General features: G+C 36.7%; 2 protein-coding genes and 1 long non-coding RNA gene across 6 annotated transcripts; 1 reads left to right on the top strand and 2 right to left on the bottom strand.

Moving 5' to 3' along the window:
- Positions 1-158: 158 nt before the first annotated feature.
- LOC126592085 (PH, RCC1 and FYVE domains-containing protein 1-like) lies at positions 159-10,804 on the bottom strand. Of its 4 annotated transcripts, none has more exons than XR_007612596.1 (7): positions 10,676-10,791; positions 9,898-10,026; positions 9,104-9,168; positions 7,772-7,836; positions 1,315-1,379; positions 471-610; positions 159-379 (listed from the first exon to the last, which is right to left on the bottom strand). XR_007612596.1 is itself a non-coding variant. In XM_050257841.1 (7 exons), the coding sequence occupies exons 1-5, from the start codon at positions 10,766-10,768 to the stop codon at positions 1,339-1,341; spliced, it is 354 nt and encodes a 117-aa protein (XP_050113798.1). In that variant the 5' UTR covers positions 10,769-10,795; the 3' UTR covers positions 159-379; positions 471-610; positions 1,315-1,338. The 4 variants fall into 4 exon arrangements, 2 of the variants coding, with proteins under 2 accessions (XP_050113798.1, XP_050113799.1); XR_007612597.1 differs by having other exon boundaries at positions 9,898-9,981; XM_050257841.1 differs by lacking the exon at positions 9,898-10,026 and adding an exon at positions 10,439-10,528 and having other exon boundaries at positions 10,676-10,795.
- Positions 10,805-10,891: 87 nt separating this feature from the next.
- Positions 10,892-11,444, bottom strand: LOC126594271 (uncharacterized). Its single transcript, XR_007613198.1, has 3 exons — positions 11,299-11,444; positions 11,093-11,212; positions 10,892-10,928 (listed from the first exon to the last, which is right to left on the bottom strand). It is a non-coding gene; the product is annotated as an uncharacterized LOC126594271 (long non-coding RNA).
- Positions 11,445-12,575: 1,131 nt separating this feature from the next.
- On the top strand, positions 12,576-15,851 carry LOC126592265 (protein NRT1/ PTR FAMILY 8.1-like). The gene is made up of 4 exons (XM_050257980.1): positions 12,576-12,596; positions 13,550-13,579; positions 14,185-14,738; positions 15,020-15,851. Exons 1-4 carry the CDS (start codon positions 12,576-12,578, stop codon positions 15,849-15,851), a joined length of 1,437 nt encoding a protein of 478 aa, XP_050113937.1.
- Positions 15,852-17,881: the final 2,030 nt, after the last annotated feature.

Here is a 17,881-nt window from a genome sequence, read left to right as displayed (position 1 = left end):
CCAATTAGCCGGATTAGCTAACACTTCCTAAAGAGATTATTCATGCTTCACATCTCTTAACTGGAGCTGTAATAGAATTCAAGCATAGTATCCCAAATGCTATTGAATTGGCTGATGAAAATGCCGAATTTCTAAATAGCTCATCATATACTTGTGATTTGTGAATGAAGGTTTTGTATTCATGAATAACAATCATATGCCTGACAATTATCGTGCTAAGTAATTATCAATCACATATTTAAAATCCAGGCACAAAAGCTTTAGAAAGATAAATAAAAAATCCTTATAACTAAATAGGCTTTGAATATGCTATCAGGGCACATGATTATATACCTAAAAATGGCAACAAACCAGCTTCTTCCTCCCACAACCCGACTTTCTGAAATTTCCCAAGAAAATAAATCCATTAGCAATTGAGAGAAATTTGAGATATATACAAATCAAAAAGCAGAGGAGCAGAATGTTCAAACTTAATTACACCAGAATCTCAAAACGACCGATGCCCCGGAAATAGCCATGCCCTATTGCTTCTCCACGTTCCCAGTTTGCTCTGAAATGGGGGTTTGACTCATAGTTTGCTCTGGAATGGGAGTTTGACTTATAGTTTGATCTGCAATGGGAGTTTGAGTTATAGTTTGCTCTACAATGGGAGTTTGAATCTTGACCGAATAAAATTATTGATCGAAATCGTTGTATTTATTAATGCCCGTTCAGAGATATAATCATACCAAACAAAAAGACTCAATCCATTGCTAACATCAGCAACCCTAATTTCCTACCAAAAAGAACTTAGCTCAATAGATTTCTTCGGAAACAATTCTTAGTCGCTGCGAACCACGAACTACGCAACCGAAACAGAACCAGATTAAATAAGAGCACTTTGAGTAAAGAAAACAAAGTGAAATATGTTTTCCATGCAAAGAATCTTTTCGCTCCCCGTTCAACATTTTTGATACGTTTTATTTAAAATGGTTTCTGGAATCGGTCATCTCACAGGGTATTCTAACTCTCTTTTTCATTCATTTCACGCAAACCAATCATACATTTAAAATAGGACTTGAATAGCCTAATGTAAACTACACAAAAAAAGATTTAGAACTTGGTTTAGCGGCTGAAAAGAATTTGTGCCTCCAAATACTAATGCTTACCCATAACCTAGAATTTAAAATTCGCATTTTGGTGGCATTAGGATGTGAAAACTGAAGCGGCAGGTGGCAGCAGTGGTACCAAATTACAATTCTAAATCTAGTAACAAAATCCGGTTGATAATTAACCCATAATATAAAATCTAAATAAGTTAAGAGTAAAAATCACCTCAAATCTTTGCTTCTCTTGTACTTAGGTATTATGGGGTTGACTTGTAAACGGTAGATAAAGTCCTGAAAACCGAGAATGAAAAGCATTTTTTCAGTTAACCAAAAAGCATTCATAAACGGAGTAAGACATGTAAACAAAATATAAATCTTGGAAAGCAGACATAAACAAACTTCAATCACAATTACTTTAATACATATTTGGATACAAAGGAAAATTGAATTTATTAAATTTTGATATAAAGAAAATTAAATAATGCAGGAAGAACATTTGTGCCTCAATGGCGTGAGAAGTACTCAAAACAAACTTTGTGATGTGCAAACACAAAATGATAATGCTCTCCAACCTAATGCTGGAAAAACATTTGAATTCTTCCATGATATCCATGTTTGATATAAAGAAAATTAACTAATGCAGGAAGAACATTTGTGCCTCAATGGCGTGAGAAGTACTCAAAACAAACTTTGTGATGTGCAAACAGAAAATGATCATGCTCTCCAACCTAATGCTGGAAAAACATTTGAATTCTTCCATGATATCCATGTTTTGCACATTTAAATATTTATATACCAATTGAGAATAACAATTTAAAGCCCCCACCCACCCCTTCTCCCCCACTCGAAAAATTCACCTAACAACCACATTAACCGCCACAGTTTAAGAATCCAGATTACATTTTTCAACAAAAAAGAATCAGCCTTCAATTATTAGCCTAAATATTGATTTGCAAACACAATGTAGCAAAAGAGTTGTTCAATAGCTCATTTTGGATTATAGGAAGTGTTGACTGATATTGACTCAAGTGAATGCCATATAATCTGCCATGTCATCAATATTTCTGTTAAAAGTTAGTTAGGATGGTTATGTGTGGCTTACACAGTAAGCAAGGTAGTTAGACTACTAGGGGAATATAAAAGGCCGATTGCAGCCTAATGTTTGTAAGAAATAACCATTCTATCAAATACAAAACCTTTCATATTCTTTCTAAGTTTTCTTCTCGATTCTCTATATTTCTTCTTTCTTCTTTCTTCTGCAGTTCTGCAGTTCTGATCTTCATTGTTAAGATGGTATCGAGCCAAGGTTGATTTTTTCTGGGGTTTTCTTCCGCTGAGTAATTCTTGGAGATTGATTGTTGAAGGCCTTGTTGGAGTTCTTGGAGGATTGGTGCCGGCTTGCTGAATTTTGGGTCGAGGGTTTCTCAATCAGGTTGTTGGTTTCTTTCTTTATTCTTTGCACATCACGTGTTTGAGTTTTTGCTTCAGTGAAGATATATGGCGAACTGGGCTGTTTCTTGTGGTTTGCATATATGGGTTATTTGTTGGATTTGATTAAGGCTGATGCCAAGATTTGTTGACAATAGCAGAATTATATTTGTGGTGTGATATGATTGAAGTTGTTCATTTGTGACATTGCTGAAATTTTTAGTTTTTGAAGTATATACATATCGAAGGCCGATGCCAAGAAGTAGTATCTTGAAGAGGTGATCATTGTTAAAGTTTGGAGTTAAACAAATTTGTGATTGAGATTGTTTGTTTGTCAGTAATACGTGATAAAGATGTCTGATAAATCAGTACGCATTGAAAGTTTGCTTGGTATGTTAACTGTGAAGTTGCAAGATGACAATTTTGTTAAGTGGAATTATCAGTTTCAATCTGTTTTACGAGGGTATGATTTCTTTGAATTTTTCACTGGTGAGTCTCCTTGTCCACCAAAGTTTGTGATTAACACTGAGAGTGGAGTGACTACAGAAATCACAACAGCTTATAAATCTTGGGTTCAGAAAGATATGGCACTATTGAGTCTGTTAATTGCTACTTTGTCGGATGATGCTATGGAATATGTAATAGGGTGTAAAACGTCTCATGAAGCTTGGGTAAACTTACAAGATCGGTATGCGTCCGTGTCAAGGGCTAGGATTAATCAACTCAAAATTGAGTTTCATACAATTCAAAAAGGCAGTGATTCTGTTGACAAGTATTTGCTTCGGTTGAAAGCCATTCGTGATTAGCTTGTGTCTGCAGGGGAGAGGATTACTGATAATGATGTTGTTATTACTGCTTTATCTGGATTACCATCGGAGTTTGATATTGTCAAGACTGTAGTTTTAGCAAGGGAGACTTCTATTCCACTGAAAGATTTCAGAGCGCAGTTGATTGGTGTTGAATCTGCTATGGAAGCAAGGGTTACTACTCTGGCAAGTGGCATGGCTGCAATGTACGTTCAATGAGATAGAGTTACAGGTGGTCATCAGAATTCCGGGTATTCACAAGGAGAGAGTTCAAATGCTGGTTCACGAACTGGTGATCCTCAAGGCTATCAAGGGAACAACAGGTTTCAAAACAGAAATGGGTATAATAATTCTCAGGGATCTAATACTTCTCAGAACTATAACAGAAGTGGTTATGGGTCTTTCAATAATTCAAGGCCTTATTACAATGGGAATAGACAGAGATGGGGAAACAACTCTAATAGTTTTTCTACTGGGAATAGGTCTTCTTGGAGTGGTAATACTACCTTCAAAACAGGTCCTATAGTTGAATGTCAGATTTGTTCTCGCAGAGGTCATACTGCTGCAACCTGTTCGAATAGGAGTGATGGTTATCAGGTTATAATCTGTCAAATTTGTGGAAAGAAAGGTCATCATGCTCTGGATTGTAGACATAGGAATAACTATTCCTATCAGGGGGCACCTCCACCTTCTTCTCTTACTGCATTTTCTGCTCAAGCTCCATCTCACATGACTGCTGCAGAATATGGTCAGAATGTTCAGCATTTCTCTGCAGCTGATACATGGGTGTTGGACACTGGTGCTTCACACCATATGACATCTAATCTTGGGAATCTCAATCAACCTGTGCAGTATAATGGTGATGAGAAAATCACTATTGGTAATGGGGAAGGTTTGACTGTTAATCATATTGGTTCTACAACCCTTTCAACTTCACAACATTTATTGTTTCTCAAGAATGTCTTACATGTTCCAACCATTACTGTTAATCTCTTATCTGTTAAGAAATTATGTGAAGATAATCATTGCTGGTTCATATGTGATGAGAGTGTATTTTTTATACAGGACAAGGCAACAGGAATGATGTTGTACCACGGCAAGAGTAGGGGAGAGCTATATGAGATTCCTGTGACTGTTTTCAAGAAGATTGGTTGCTGGTCAAAATAAAGCTGTTGCATTACTTGGGAAAGCTGTAAAGACTTCTGTTTGGCATAAGAGGCTTGGGCATCCATCTGCAGAAGTGCTTGCTGTTATGCTTAGAAATGTTGGACAGAATGTTAGTGCAGATTCACACCTTCTGTGTGTTATTCATGTCTTTCTGGAAAAATGTGTAGACAACCTTTCCTGTCAAAGAAACTAGGGCTAGTTCTATGTTTGAAAAAGTACATTCTGATATTTGGGGGCCTGCTCCAGTTAAGTCTTTAGAAGGGTTTAGATACTATGTAAGTTTTGTGGATGAGTTCTCAAGATTTGTATGGATCTTTCCTATTATCAATAAATCAGATGTTTTCCAAGTATTTGTCAAGTTTTTTGCATTTGTTACAACTCAGTTCAATTCTGTAATTAAGTGCTTACAGACAGATGGGGGTTCTGAATATATGAGTAACAGATTTCAGTCTTTTTTGGCACTCAAAGGAACTGCACATTCCATATCTTGTCCTTACACACCTCAGCAGAATGGTCTTGCTGAGAGGAAACATAGGCACATCGTAGAGACAGCCATCACACTTTTAACCGAGGCTGAAGTTCCATTACAGTTTTGGAATTATGCTTGTACTCATGCTGCATTTCTGATCAACAGAATGTCGTGTAAGGTTTTGGGGATGAAGTCTCCATATCAGCTTCTGTTTAAACAAGACCCTGTGTTGCATACATTGAAGATATTTGGATCTGCAGTTTATCCATTCTTAAGGCCGTGTACTAAACATAAATTGCAACCTAGGTCGAAGCAATGTGTTTTTCTTGGTTTTGTGGCTGGATATAAAGGGGTAGTCTGCTATGATTTGAGTAGTACTAAACTAGTATTGTCCATACATGTGGTGCATGATGAGACTACATTTCCATTTAAACCAAGACTGCAGTTGTCTTCTGGGGAGTTCCATAAGGTCCAGAGTACAACAATGTCTCCAATCATGGTTCAAATACCCTGTTTTGCTCCTGATTCCACATCATCTCCAACCCATGCCGAGTCATCTGCCAATCCAGATATTATGGAAGATCACCCAGTGGATAGCTTACAGGTTCCCATATCATCAAGTCAAGTTTCTCAGGATCTCAATGCTCATACTCATAGCTCTCCTACTCTCTCAACATCAACTCCAAGTACAATATCATTGTTGCCTGTCCATAGTCCTTCCCAGTTAGAGATAATACTACCAATCTCTTCTCCTGTAGTTGAAACTAGTGAAGAATCAGCTCACAATATGGTCACCAGGTTGAAGTCAGGTGCCATTTCCAGAAGATCTTACACAGGTTATATTGGTTCATTTCCTGAATTACAAACTCTACCGATGGATAATGAGTGTGACTTTACTGGGGGGTTTTCATTTATTGCTGCAATAAAGGATTTGGAGGAACCATCAACATTCCGAACAGCTTCTACAAGTCCACATTGGCAAAGTGCAATGCAAGACGAGTTTAATGCACTCAAAACTCAAGGAACTTGGGAATTGGTTCCTTCTCCACCTAACAGAACCATTATTGGCAGTAAGTGGGTATATAAGGTTAAGAAGAATCTTGATGGAAGTATATCAAGGTATAAAGCCAGACTTGTGGCTCAAGGTTTTTCCCAAGAACCAGGCATTGACTACTCAAAAACTTTTAGTCCCGTAGTACGACACACTACTGTCAGACTCATTTTATCCTTAGCAGCTATCAATAAATGGGAATTGAGGCAGTTAGATATCAAAAATGCATTTTTGCATGGTGACTTGCAAGAAGAGGTGTATATGAAGCAGCCTCAAGGGTTTGTTGATCAAACTAAACCCCATTATGTCTGTAAGTTGATTAAATCGTTGTATGGGTTGAAGCAAGCCCCTCGGGCATGGAATTCAAAGTTCACGACCTATTTACCAGCTTTGGGATTTGTATCATCTTCATCGGATACCAGTTTATTTGTGAAGAATGATGACAAGGATGTGGTGATTCTTTTACTATATGTAGATGACATAATTTTGACAGGATCAAATGCTAGCAAAGTTCAGCAAGTTATTGATGATTTGGCAGGTGTTTTTGACTTAAAGGATATGGGCAGACTTACTTACTTCCTGGGACTTCAGATTCACTACAAGGAGAATGGAGACATATTTGTGAATCAATCAAAGTATGTTAAGGATCTTATTCATAAAGATGGAATGGACTCTTGTAAACCTGCCAATACACCATGCAAACCTCACAATCAAATGCTCTTGAATGAGGGAATCCCATTGCAGGACTCTACATTGTACAGAAGTTTGGTTGGTTCCCTGCAATATCTCACATTTACACGTCCTGATATAGCTTATGCTGTGAATTCAGTGTGTCAATTTATGACTGCTCCAACAGATATACATCTCATTTCTGTCAAACGAATTATTCGTTATCTTCAAGGCACTGCAGAGTGTGGAATTACATATGCAGCTGATACTGACATACATTTGACAGCATTCTCTGATGCTGATTGGGCTGCTGATTTGAACACAAGACGATCTGTGACTGGTTATGTGGTTTATCTTGGTGGGAATCCAATCTCGTGGCAATCAAAGAAGCAATCCTCCGTCTCTCGAAGCTCTACCGAGGCAGAGTACAAGGCACTTGCTCATACTGCAGCAGATGTGGCCTGGATTCGGCTCATTTTGAAAGATTTGGGAGTTCCATTACCTTTTCAACCCACTATATTCTGTGATAATAAATCTGCAATAGCACTCAGTGCTAATCCAGTGTATCATTCGAGAATCAAACACCTTGATACGGATTATCATTTTGTTCGTGAAAGGGTGCATAATGGTGATTTGTTGGTTGAGTATCTACCCACTGATGAACAGACCGCTGATATTCTTACTAAAGGATTACATAGTCCGCCGTTCACTCGTCATTGTTTCAATCTCAAACTTGGTTTCCCTAGTTGAGATTGAGGGGGGATGTTGACTGATATTGACTCAAGTGAATGCCACATAATCTGCCATGTCATCAATATTTCTGTTAAAAGTTAGTTAGGATGGTTATGTGTGGCTTACACAGTAAGCAAGGTAGTTAGACTACTAGGGGAATATAAAAGGCCGATTGCAGCCTAATGTTTGTAAGAAATAACCATTCTATCAAATACAAAACCTTTCATATTCTTTCTAAGTTTTCTTCTCGATTCTCTATATTTCTTCTTTCTTCTTTCTTCTGCAGTTCTGATCTTCATTGTTAAGAGGAAGTCCATTCAAAGAACTGAAAAAGCATAAATGAAAATATTCAAGAACCAACCTTTTTTGGAAACCACTGGTTCTAGTCTTGTGATCTTTGATTCATGTAGCGAGAACCAAATTAATCTGAAATAAAAAGAAACCTGTTAGTTAAATCAACTCAGAATTCAAAACTAATATAGATTGAAGGTGAAAAAAGGTATTCGCACACACATAATGCAATACACACGTGTAATATACAATTGAGTAAGATACTTTGATGCCATGTGGATCAATAACTGTTCCCTTGAGCCACAATTTTATTTGAATTAATGTACTAAAGATTAATGCTATTTACATTGAAAACGTGGAGTAGATTGTTATATCAAAAGATTTGACCACACAGGTAGGCCATGCGGCTTTGGATCAATATTAGTACACTTACATACAAAAAATTATGAAATATTGATTGGTTTATTAATAACGTTAATGAAGATTCTTGTTTTTGGTTTGTGTCAATGAATATTGTTTTGTTACGTCATTTTATTACTTAACATTATTAGTTAAATTTAAATACATAATGTTATGATAAAATGATTTAAACTTAACGTTATTGGTAACAGCATACAAAGTTTCAAAAAACAACATTGAACTTAACTAAGTTTGATGTGAGGATTATGTTGAATTTAAATCATGGATCTCTGCACTAATCTGTGCATGACACACATCATACACATTTTAAAACAAACAATAACAATCACAAAAGAACCAACTAAGTGATGGCATAAAAATCTCAAGCACATGGCATCATCTATCAATGAACAAAAATCAGATGTATCATGTATTGTAGAGGAATAGATAACTGAGAATTCCATTCACAGAGTCACCACCACAACAACAAAGAATAGAAGCATGAACAAAAACATGCAAAACACATACAATGTGTTTTTTGCAGAGAGGTTGTAACACTGAAAAAGCAGCAGAGTAGGAGGAAAAAGAGAAATGGAGAGCAAGGTGGTAGCCAAAAGAGAAAACCAGAGTTATTAATGTCTTCTTAGCTCTCCTAATTTAATAATTTAGACTCAAAATAAATTCTAACAGATGCCTTTCCAAATCCATGTTTTGAGAAAGATGGTATTGTCCAAGAAGAGCAGGACTTTTCCTTTCTTAAAAAAGGAAGCCAACAGCAATCATGAATAAAAGTGGGTAGAGAATATAAAATTCTACTTGTCTTTTCTTGTGGCTCTAGTGGGTTTGGCAAATGGTTCTTTTTTTTTTTTTTAAGGCAATGGACGGCAGCAAGAAAGGGGGAGAGCAGACAGGCGGTAGAAAAGCAAGAAATAATCAAATTGGACTCGAACTTACCAATTTTTTATTCAAATAAACTAAAAAAAGGAGTTGGAATCAAACTAACCTCCGTTTTCTATATGCAGCAAACTGCATCTTGTTTTTGCCTTCATTAGCAACATACCGTTGGCTCTGTACACACCAAAAAAACACAGTAAACACCTCATTCATTATTGATAACCATTTCAATTAATTTATTATTTAGACAAATTTTTCAACGATTCCAAAGCTCAGATAAAAATTGCAGGAGAAAATTGAGATTATATGCAATTGTATGTCAAATAACCTGAAAAATACCATATATCCAATATTAAGTGCATACACCTATAAACTAATCTTTATATATACTTTAAAATAATACAGATCAATGCAATCTAAAACATTGAAAACATTTCCATTATTTTCAGATAACTTTTCAGGCAACAACCATTTCTTTTACCCATTTGTCCAACACCACCCGCATTTCAAACAAAAAGGAAGAGTTTAATAACTAATAATTTCAGGCACTTTCCAATTCTCAGCTAGCATGATAAAGACCATGGATAATTTATTGTGTCCATTTTCCTGCCATCTTAAGTGACCAGAAACTGAAAATTCTTATCAAATGTGTTAATGCTGCAATATATAGGATGACAGAGAAAATTCCAGTGAAGATTGGTTGAGGAAATTGATAGTGTCACTACTCGCCTTTGGAAAGATGTCTTTTCTGGAAACCATTTCAAAGTGTTTAGGATCTGAAAACTTGTAATCGATTATAGTGTGCCTAAAATCAAACAATGACCTTCACAAAAACTAACTCAAAAACCCTAAATCCCCAAACCAGAAATTCACATAATAAAAAAACCCTAATTCACAAATTACCTAGTGTTTTCGACAGCGGTGATGTGGCGGCGGTGGTCGCGACGGCAATGATGGGGTGACAATGGTGAATCGTGATGGTCTGAGCTGCATAACGGCGACCGCACAAAACCACAACCACCTTCTCAAATTCTGAAATATCCATCAAAACAGAATGAGAGGAAATCAAATTTGAAAAACAAAAATATAAACTCCACTGATGCAAATAAGAAATACAGAGAGTTACGAAATACATAGCACGGTTTAGAAAACCAATCTGATTTAACCACAAAATGTAATAGCAACCTATTACAATAACATTTATAGCCATTCTATATTGTAAGCACCCCCTTCCTAAACTATGTATATAGACATTTTTAGCTTGAACGATAACAATAATGTAAACAAAAATAAAAATAGCAATCCTAGGTTTTAACCAAATTTTTGAACCACATACGTTGAGTAGGACACAATAGTGGTTCATAATTATAGACTGAAACGCACAATTACTAAGTTGAAACACAACAATATTGATTAGTTATTGGTAGTGGAGTATTAAACTCACTGTTCTCTGTCCGGAGATAATTCGAGAGACAGAAGCTAATTTCGGAGTTCGTTCTTCTCCATGTGAATACCAGATTAGTGTGGTTTCATCCTGTTAAAGATACGAAAAATGAAGTCATTCAAGCGGTTAAGATATCTAGTAATGATCGTGGAGATGCGCAGCAGGAAGAAGATGTAAGATAAAAAACTTATTAGTATGAAATGAATCCAATATCCTAATGTAAAGGAAATTACTCACAGTAGAAATTCTGAATGGACGAAGTTTTGGCTTCCCTTTCCGGCTATACTTGATTAACTGGGAACCTTTTTTTAATGCAATCAGTGCCTTCATGAGAGAGAGAGAGAGAGGAATATTAGGTGAAAAGTATTGCCAAATCACACAGAGATCAAAATCTTGAATATATATGTTTAACCATATCTTGAATATTAGGGAACCTTCAAAAGTATTGCTAAAGTCTCTGCGTGAGGTTTTAGACGAAGGAAGGTGATGACTGAACGCACGAGGCAAATTAGGTTTGTTTATTAGGCGCATCTGAACCGTCTAATCATACTGAGGAAATCAAGATGCATCCAAAACACAGACAGTCAAACTGGAATGCGCAGGGAGAAGCGGAAGAAGAAAAATAAGATGAAGAGGGGGTAGTCGATAGCTTACCCGACACTGGTCGTGGTCGAAGTTGACAGAAAACAACGAATCCCTGTGCGATTTCATCGTTGTGAGCTGTGAGAGAGAATACGATGGTCACATCACGATTTTATCACCTGAAGGTAGACTCTTCGAAGTCAGAAAACAGAAAAATTAAAATTCAAGAACAATAAACTAACAGAAACAAATTACAGAAGAGGAAACAATCAAATTACCTCAACAAAAATCCATGATTATTCCTTGAGTGCTGATTCTATGAGTTCTGAAGGGGGAAGGTTTTTTTATTTGAGACGGAGGCTGTTCGATCTGGGGATTTTAGGTGAGCAGATTGAAATTGAGGGAGAGAGAAAGAGAGTGATGAAGAGAATGGGATCTGAGGCAAAGAGAAAGAGGGGAGGAAGAGAATGGTAAAGTGACGATCGCACCCTGCCTTTCCACGATCATCAACACGCGGCATCAAGATCAGCGGGAGAGAGAGACAGTGGCAGCTTCGTAAAAAAACTGAAATGTGGTCCAAAACACTGTTCATATGAATAGTGCAATTCCCCCTCCTACTTTAGACCAAGGAAGAAAATATCGGAAATATCGGTAGTCCGAAAACACGGAAATATCGATGGAAATATCGGGATAATATCGATATCGATAAAAATTACATGGAAACCACGGAAATTGTAAGAAAAACTTGGAAATTTTTAATGAAACTTTGCAGGATGTTTATTTAGTCAATTATCTATTAGTTTATCACAAAAAATTGGAAGGAAATGCATTGCATGATGGATTTAACTGATTTAAGTTGATTATATAGCGAGCTGGCAAACATTGTGAGTGTAGAAAATATGTAGTAATTAATGAAAGAAGTTTAAACACACCATAATCATTTATATATAATTAATTAGTACAATATTGGGAGGTTTTATTTAGGATATTAAAAAAAAAGGGAAGTCAATAAAATGATGAAGAATAATGTGCCGAATTTGACACTTTAAATTTCTTACACATAAGCATGCGTCTAGGCGTTGAAGTTCCAAATTATAGTATATCAATTAACGATTGAAAATCAATACGTTGAATAAGATTAAATTTTAATTTGGATGCCGATTATGTTTTTTCAAGTTTATATAAAGTAAAAGAATTGAATTTTGGAAGCCAGAAGTGTGTCAATTGTTTTATAATTCGTCCGAATACATATATCAGGTTACTACTCAACGTAATTTGAAAGTATATCTAGTGCAAGGACTTGTCTTTTTTTGTTGATAAGCAAAGGGTTTGTAGCTTTTTTTGCTAAGCAGTAGAACATATTTTGGTTTTCCGGCCAAACCACGGCAAGTTGGCTGGCGTACAAGGTATCAATCTCTTCGTCTCGTCGAGTAGTAAAACTTTCCTTTTTGTTTCACTCAATTTCGTTGAGTATTGAAAAAGTTATACTCATTTGAATCTTACCCAGTTTCCGGCGACCTCAGTGACTTTCGAGGCATTTTCTGGACAAATCACGATGATTCAGACATCGTGTGAGGTACCATTCTCTTCGTTTCTTCGAGGGCTACAACTTTCGTTTTTTTCTTGCTTGATTTTGTTGAGTTTTGATAAAGTTATGGCCGTTTAAAGTGGGTGTGGATTTTCGACCGAAATTCCTATTTTCTTCCTTGGTCGAGTCCCACATCGCCCAGCGAGGGCAGTGAGCAAGCCAAGAACGCCTATAAAAGGCACATTCACATGTTGAGAAAAGCATGTCTTGGTTGGCCTTTGGGCTTTGATCAAGTGTAGTATGTGTTGAGATTTCTCAACATTTTTAAGTATTTTTTAATATTATATTGTGATATTATCGATAATTTTTAAAAATATTGCGATATTATTGATAATATTGTGATATTTTGATGAAAATCATTTGGATAGTTAAAAAAATTTTCGGACCTTAAAAAAAATAATAATATCGGCGAAATATCGCCGATATTATCGATCTTTTCTTCCATGCTTTAGACTAAAGTAATGCATCTGTGCATACAGCAAATATACTTGCACAGTTTGCATTTGATTCAAATCGCACGAACCTTTTGCCTCGATTGCCAACGAAGAAAAAAAATTAGTCAATGATTAAAAGAGAAACGGACTTTCGGGAAGATTCATCAACAACATCATTAAGGCTTAGCCAATTAAATTTGTAAAATGGAAGAATAATGCAGATAAAAATCTTGAGTCTAATTTAAGAAAATGAATTATGCTTATGACTTCCCACCAAAGTATTAAAAGCGGGAGGCGTGGGCGAGGCATCCGAGGGGAAGCCCGGCCTAGGTGTGAGCGTGAGGAGAAGCCTCATGGAACCTAAAATTTAATAAATATATATTATATGTAAGTATATTTATAACAATATAATACTTTGTAAAAACAAATATAACTATAACTAAATCAAAGATAATATCAACTTCTTTATTACTAAGTCTAGTTGTACTTGGAAACTATGTCATATAGTCTCAAACTGTTATAATTATTTATCTTATTGTAAGCAATTATAGAGAACTTCAAGGAAAATAAGGATGAATGGTCACAATTATAGGAAAATTTCAAGCAAAATAAAGGCTTAATATTGCAATTATAAGTAATTTAAAAGGAAATAAATGCTGAGTGAAGTAGTTATAGGGTATTTAAAATGATATAAAGCAATAATTATGGGAATTTAAGGAAAATAAAGGGTTGAGTTGAGTATTTATAGGGTATTTAAAATGAAATAAATGGGGTGGAGTACTTACAAGGTAATTAAAATGAAATAAATGGCGAAAATAAAGAGTTGAGTGAAGTATTTATAGGGTATTTAAAGACACAAATTAAAAAATAAACTCAGTTGTCTTCATCTCCATCTCCTTCGCTAGTTTCTTGGTCTACAACTCAAAAACAGCCTTGCAACTAAAAGAAATCCAGATTTTTGCTGCTTCACGTTTTCAGCTTTTTTCACCCAAAATTGTGAAAATAAGCTGTTTTCAAGTTTTTACCAAACACCTTTTTGAGCTCAGCTTTTTTTTATATCCACTTTTTATAAAAGCACCTCAGTACCAAACCAGTACTAATTCTTGTTGAACTTGGAAATGAAAAGCCATAATTTGTTGCAGGGAATGACTTTATTGACCTTATCAGCATCGATCCAAGGACTAAAACCACCTTGTGACAACAACAATGTGTGCCATCCCTCAGGGTTACAAACAGGGGTGTTCTTCACAGGGTTTTACCTCATAGCACTTGGAACTGGAGGCATAAAGCCTTGTGTCTCATCATTTGGAGCAGACCAATTTGATGACTCCGATGATGCCGAAAAAAAAAACAAGAGCTCATTCTTCAATTGGTTCTATTTCTCAATCAACATTGGTGCCCTTGTGGCTTCCTCTGTGCTTGTTTGGATACAAACAAACGTTGGATGGAGCTGGGGCTTTGGCATCCCAGCCGTGGCTATAGCACTTGCTGTTGTGAGCTTCTTTTCGGGCACTCGATTGTACAGAAACCAGATTCCCGGTGGGAGTCCCCTCACTCGCATTTGCCAGGTGATTGTTGCATCCTTCAGGAAGTACCGTGTTCGAGTTCCTCGTGACAAGTCTCTCTTGTATGAGACTGCCGACGAGGAATCTGTTGTCAAAGGAAGCCGGAAGCTTGATCACACTGACCAGCTAAGGTAATTCTTACGCTTGTAACAAAGAAGTACTTTAATTTGTTGCTTTTGAAACTTAAATTTTGATATGAAGACTTCTGCTAATTGCTAGAGTCCTAGAAAAGCTCAACAAGGTAAAATAGAAAATGCTCTATTGCCAAACTTAGGTTGAAGAACTGTGAATTTGAACCACACATTAAGGACAGACTTACGTTGGATGTTCTATTGTTTATTATAGTACAATCAATTACAGTTCAGCATAATAAACGAGGCAATAACAACTTTTTCAATTACGAACTTTGTAGTTTCTTGGACAAGGCGGCGGTAGAGACACAGTCAGATAAAGTCAAGGGCTCAGCGATGCCATGGAGGCTCTGCACTGTGACACAAGTGGAAGAGCTCAAGTCCCTCATAAGGTTGTTTCCCATATGGGCCACTGGTATAATCTTCTCAGCCGTCTACAGTCAAATGGGAACATTGTTTGTGCTCCAAGGCAACACAATGGACCTCCATGTCAGCAAATCCTTCGAAATCCCATCCGCCTCGCTCTCCCTCTTTGAGATCGTCAGTGTCATCTTCTGGGTTCCAGTTTACGACCGTGTGATAGTCCCGTTTGTGCGAAGATTCACGGGCAGAAACAACGGCTTCACCCAACTCCAAAGAATAGCAGTTGGGCTAGTAATCTCCATCTTTGCCATGCTTGCCGCGGGGGCTTTGGAGCTTGTGAGACTTCGTGAAGTTCGAAAACACAACTACTATGACCTAAAGCATGTACCCATGTCGATTTTTTGGCAAGTTCCTCAGTATTTTATTATAGGGTGTGCTGAGGTTTTCACATTTATTGGGCAACTGGAGTTTTTCTATGAGCAGGCTCCTGATGCAATGAGAAGTTTGTGTTCTGCTCTTTCACTTACAACTGCTGCTTTGGGGAACTATTTGAGTACAATGCTGGTGAACATTGTGACTGATGTAAGCACTAAGGATGGGAAGCCGGGATGGATTTCGGACAACTTGAATTATGGGCACCTTCACTACTTCTTCTGGCTTCTGGCTTTGTTGAGTGTGGTGAATTTAGGGTTTTATCTTTTGGTTGCTAGATGGTACACTTACAAGATGGCAGTAGTACCTAGTCATTGAGCAGTGACTAGTATTATTATTGCATAGTTGAAGAATCATGTTTATCTAGCAAGGATCCATTTTGGTAGTGATCTTGATCCAAAACTAATAAGATCAAACATCACATACCCACCTTAAAGCAAAATATGAAGCCTTACATTCTCGACTTGCAATGTATTACGAAAAACATTATTGTATGATGGTAGCAAATAGTGCCCAATGGCGGAACCATGAATTTTCTCAGTGGTGGGTATATTTTTGTTTTCTTCATCTATTATGCGTGGGTGCTTAATTAGTATTTGTTGGAAGTATGCCCACAAAGCCACTCATTTGATGTAATAGCTTTTGGAATACTTAATGTATTAAACTATTAAATGTTTAATGGGGGGCAAAGCTTATTGTTAATCACTATTTATTGTATCATATGTTTAAGCAATAAGGGAATCCAAGGAATGTATTTGATCTAAGAGAGAAGTGATTTAAGTATGGTAGATTAACGAGACCTTTCTCTTATGTTCATTCCTAAAACGTTCCTAATCATAGGATTGCCAATTGGGCATTGACAATCCGCTAAGGTTAGTATGTGTTATGTCAACTCAAGCGCGAGTATGACTAGTCTCAAGTCATTTAGTGTTTGACACTAAGACAAACACATAGGTGTTTGAAAGAGTAATCAAGTACACTGAACAACGATCAAAAGAGAGTTCGAACATACATGTCATGTAAGAACTCGTAAGTTGCAATATGCAAAGTAGTCCTTTGACCTGAGGCATCATGGATGTCTAATGGTTAGGTCCTTGATCTTTGATCATGTCAAAGGCATTCCATTGAGAGTGTCCACGGCATTGTTGGGATCAAGCTATCTAGTCATGTAGGCATATGAATGCACAACAAGGGATCTCTAACCTTCCATGGTAGAAGGAGAATACTCTAAGATATAATTCGAGAGTCTTTGGCCAAAGCATATGAATATGACTTAGGAAGTTTGTTCCAAATCATATTCAATTGAATCATATAGAGAAGTATCACATTGGATAGTAGACATGAAACAAACTATCATTCAAACAATGTGATTAAGAGTATTGTATTAGAGAATGACCGTATTGCGTTGTAGTTGTAACTGGATAGGTTCTCCAACCAATTCTACTTAGCTTGGGTAACCATGACATGCTGCTAGGTGTCACTCATGGTTTGTGGAAGCCCTGAAGCTTAGCAAACACTAATATTAATCAAAGGGAGAATTGAAATGTAATTTCAATTCATAATCGATTGTTAAGAGTAACAATCGCCCACTGCCTCGCTAATTGGAACCTAATGGATCGTACACCGAGTAAGGATGAAAGTGAAGAAATATAAATGAAATGGATATGCAATTAAATGGTTTAATTGAAAAATGGTCAAGAATAATTAATTAATTAATTAATTTTACGAAAGGTTCGTATTGGGCTTTTAAGTTGGTTTTGGGCTTCGGGGTCCAAAAGTGTTTTGGTCCACAAGGCCCATTATGTTCAAGTTGTATGACAACTAAAACAAAATGGGCAATAAGCCCAATCACTTAAGGGAGGCCGGCCATAGCAAGGGTAGTGGGAAGTTTTGCTTAATTACAAGTTTGCCACTCACTTGAAATGAAGTATAAAATCAACTTTATAACTTTATTTCTAATTAGGGTTTTCTTGAGGAAAAGAGGTGAAACCTATATTCTCTTTCTCTCTAAAGAGGCCGGCCACTTAGAGGGGATTTAGCTAGCAATCTTTTCTTCTCTAAGTCATCCATTTCATCTTCACACTTCATCCTTGGTGTGGAGACTTAGAGACATCAAACTTTTGGTGTTTTGGAGATCCTTTCCTCAAATCCTCAAAGGAGCAAAGGAGCATCAAAGAGGGAGAAAATCACAAGGAAGATCCAAGGAGCAAGGAGGTGACTTGAAGGCCCTCCACTTGGGTGAATCCCTTGTGTAAACAAGGATGAGCTTCAAGGGTAATGAAACTCTAAATCCTTTCTTCTCTTTAATGTTGTTAAAGAGTATATTGGTTCACCATTCACTAGGCTTT

This window comes from Malus sylvestris, chromosome 12 (genome assembly GCF_916048215.2).
Source record: "Malus sylvestris chromosome 12, drMalSylv7.2, whole genome shotgun sequence".
NCBI lineage: Eukaryota > Viridiplantae > Streptophyta > Magnoliopsida > Rosales > Rosaceae > Malus > Malus sylvestris.
This window is presented reverse-complemented; position numbering and strand designations above follow the sequence as displayed.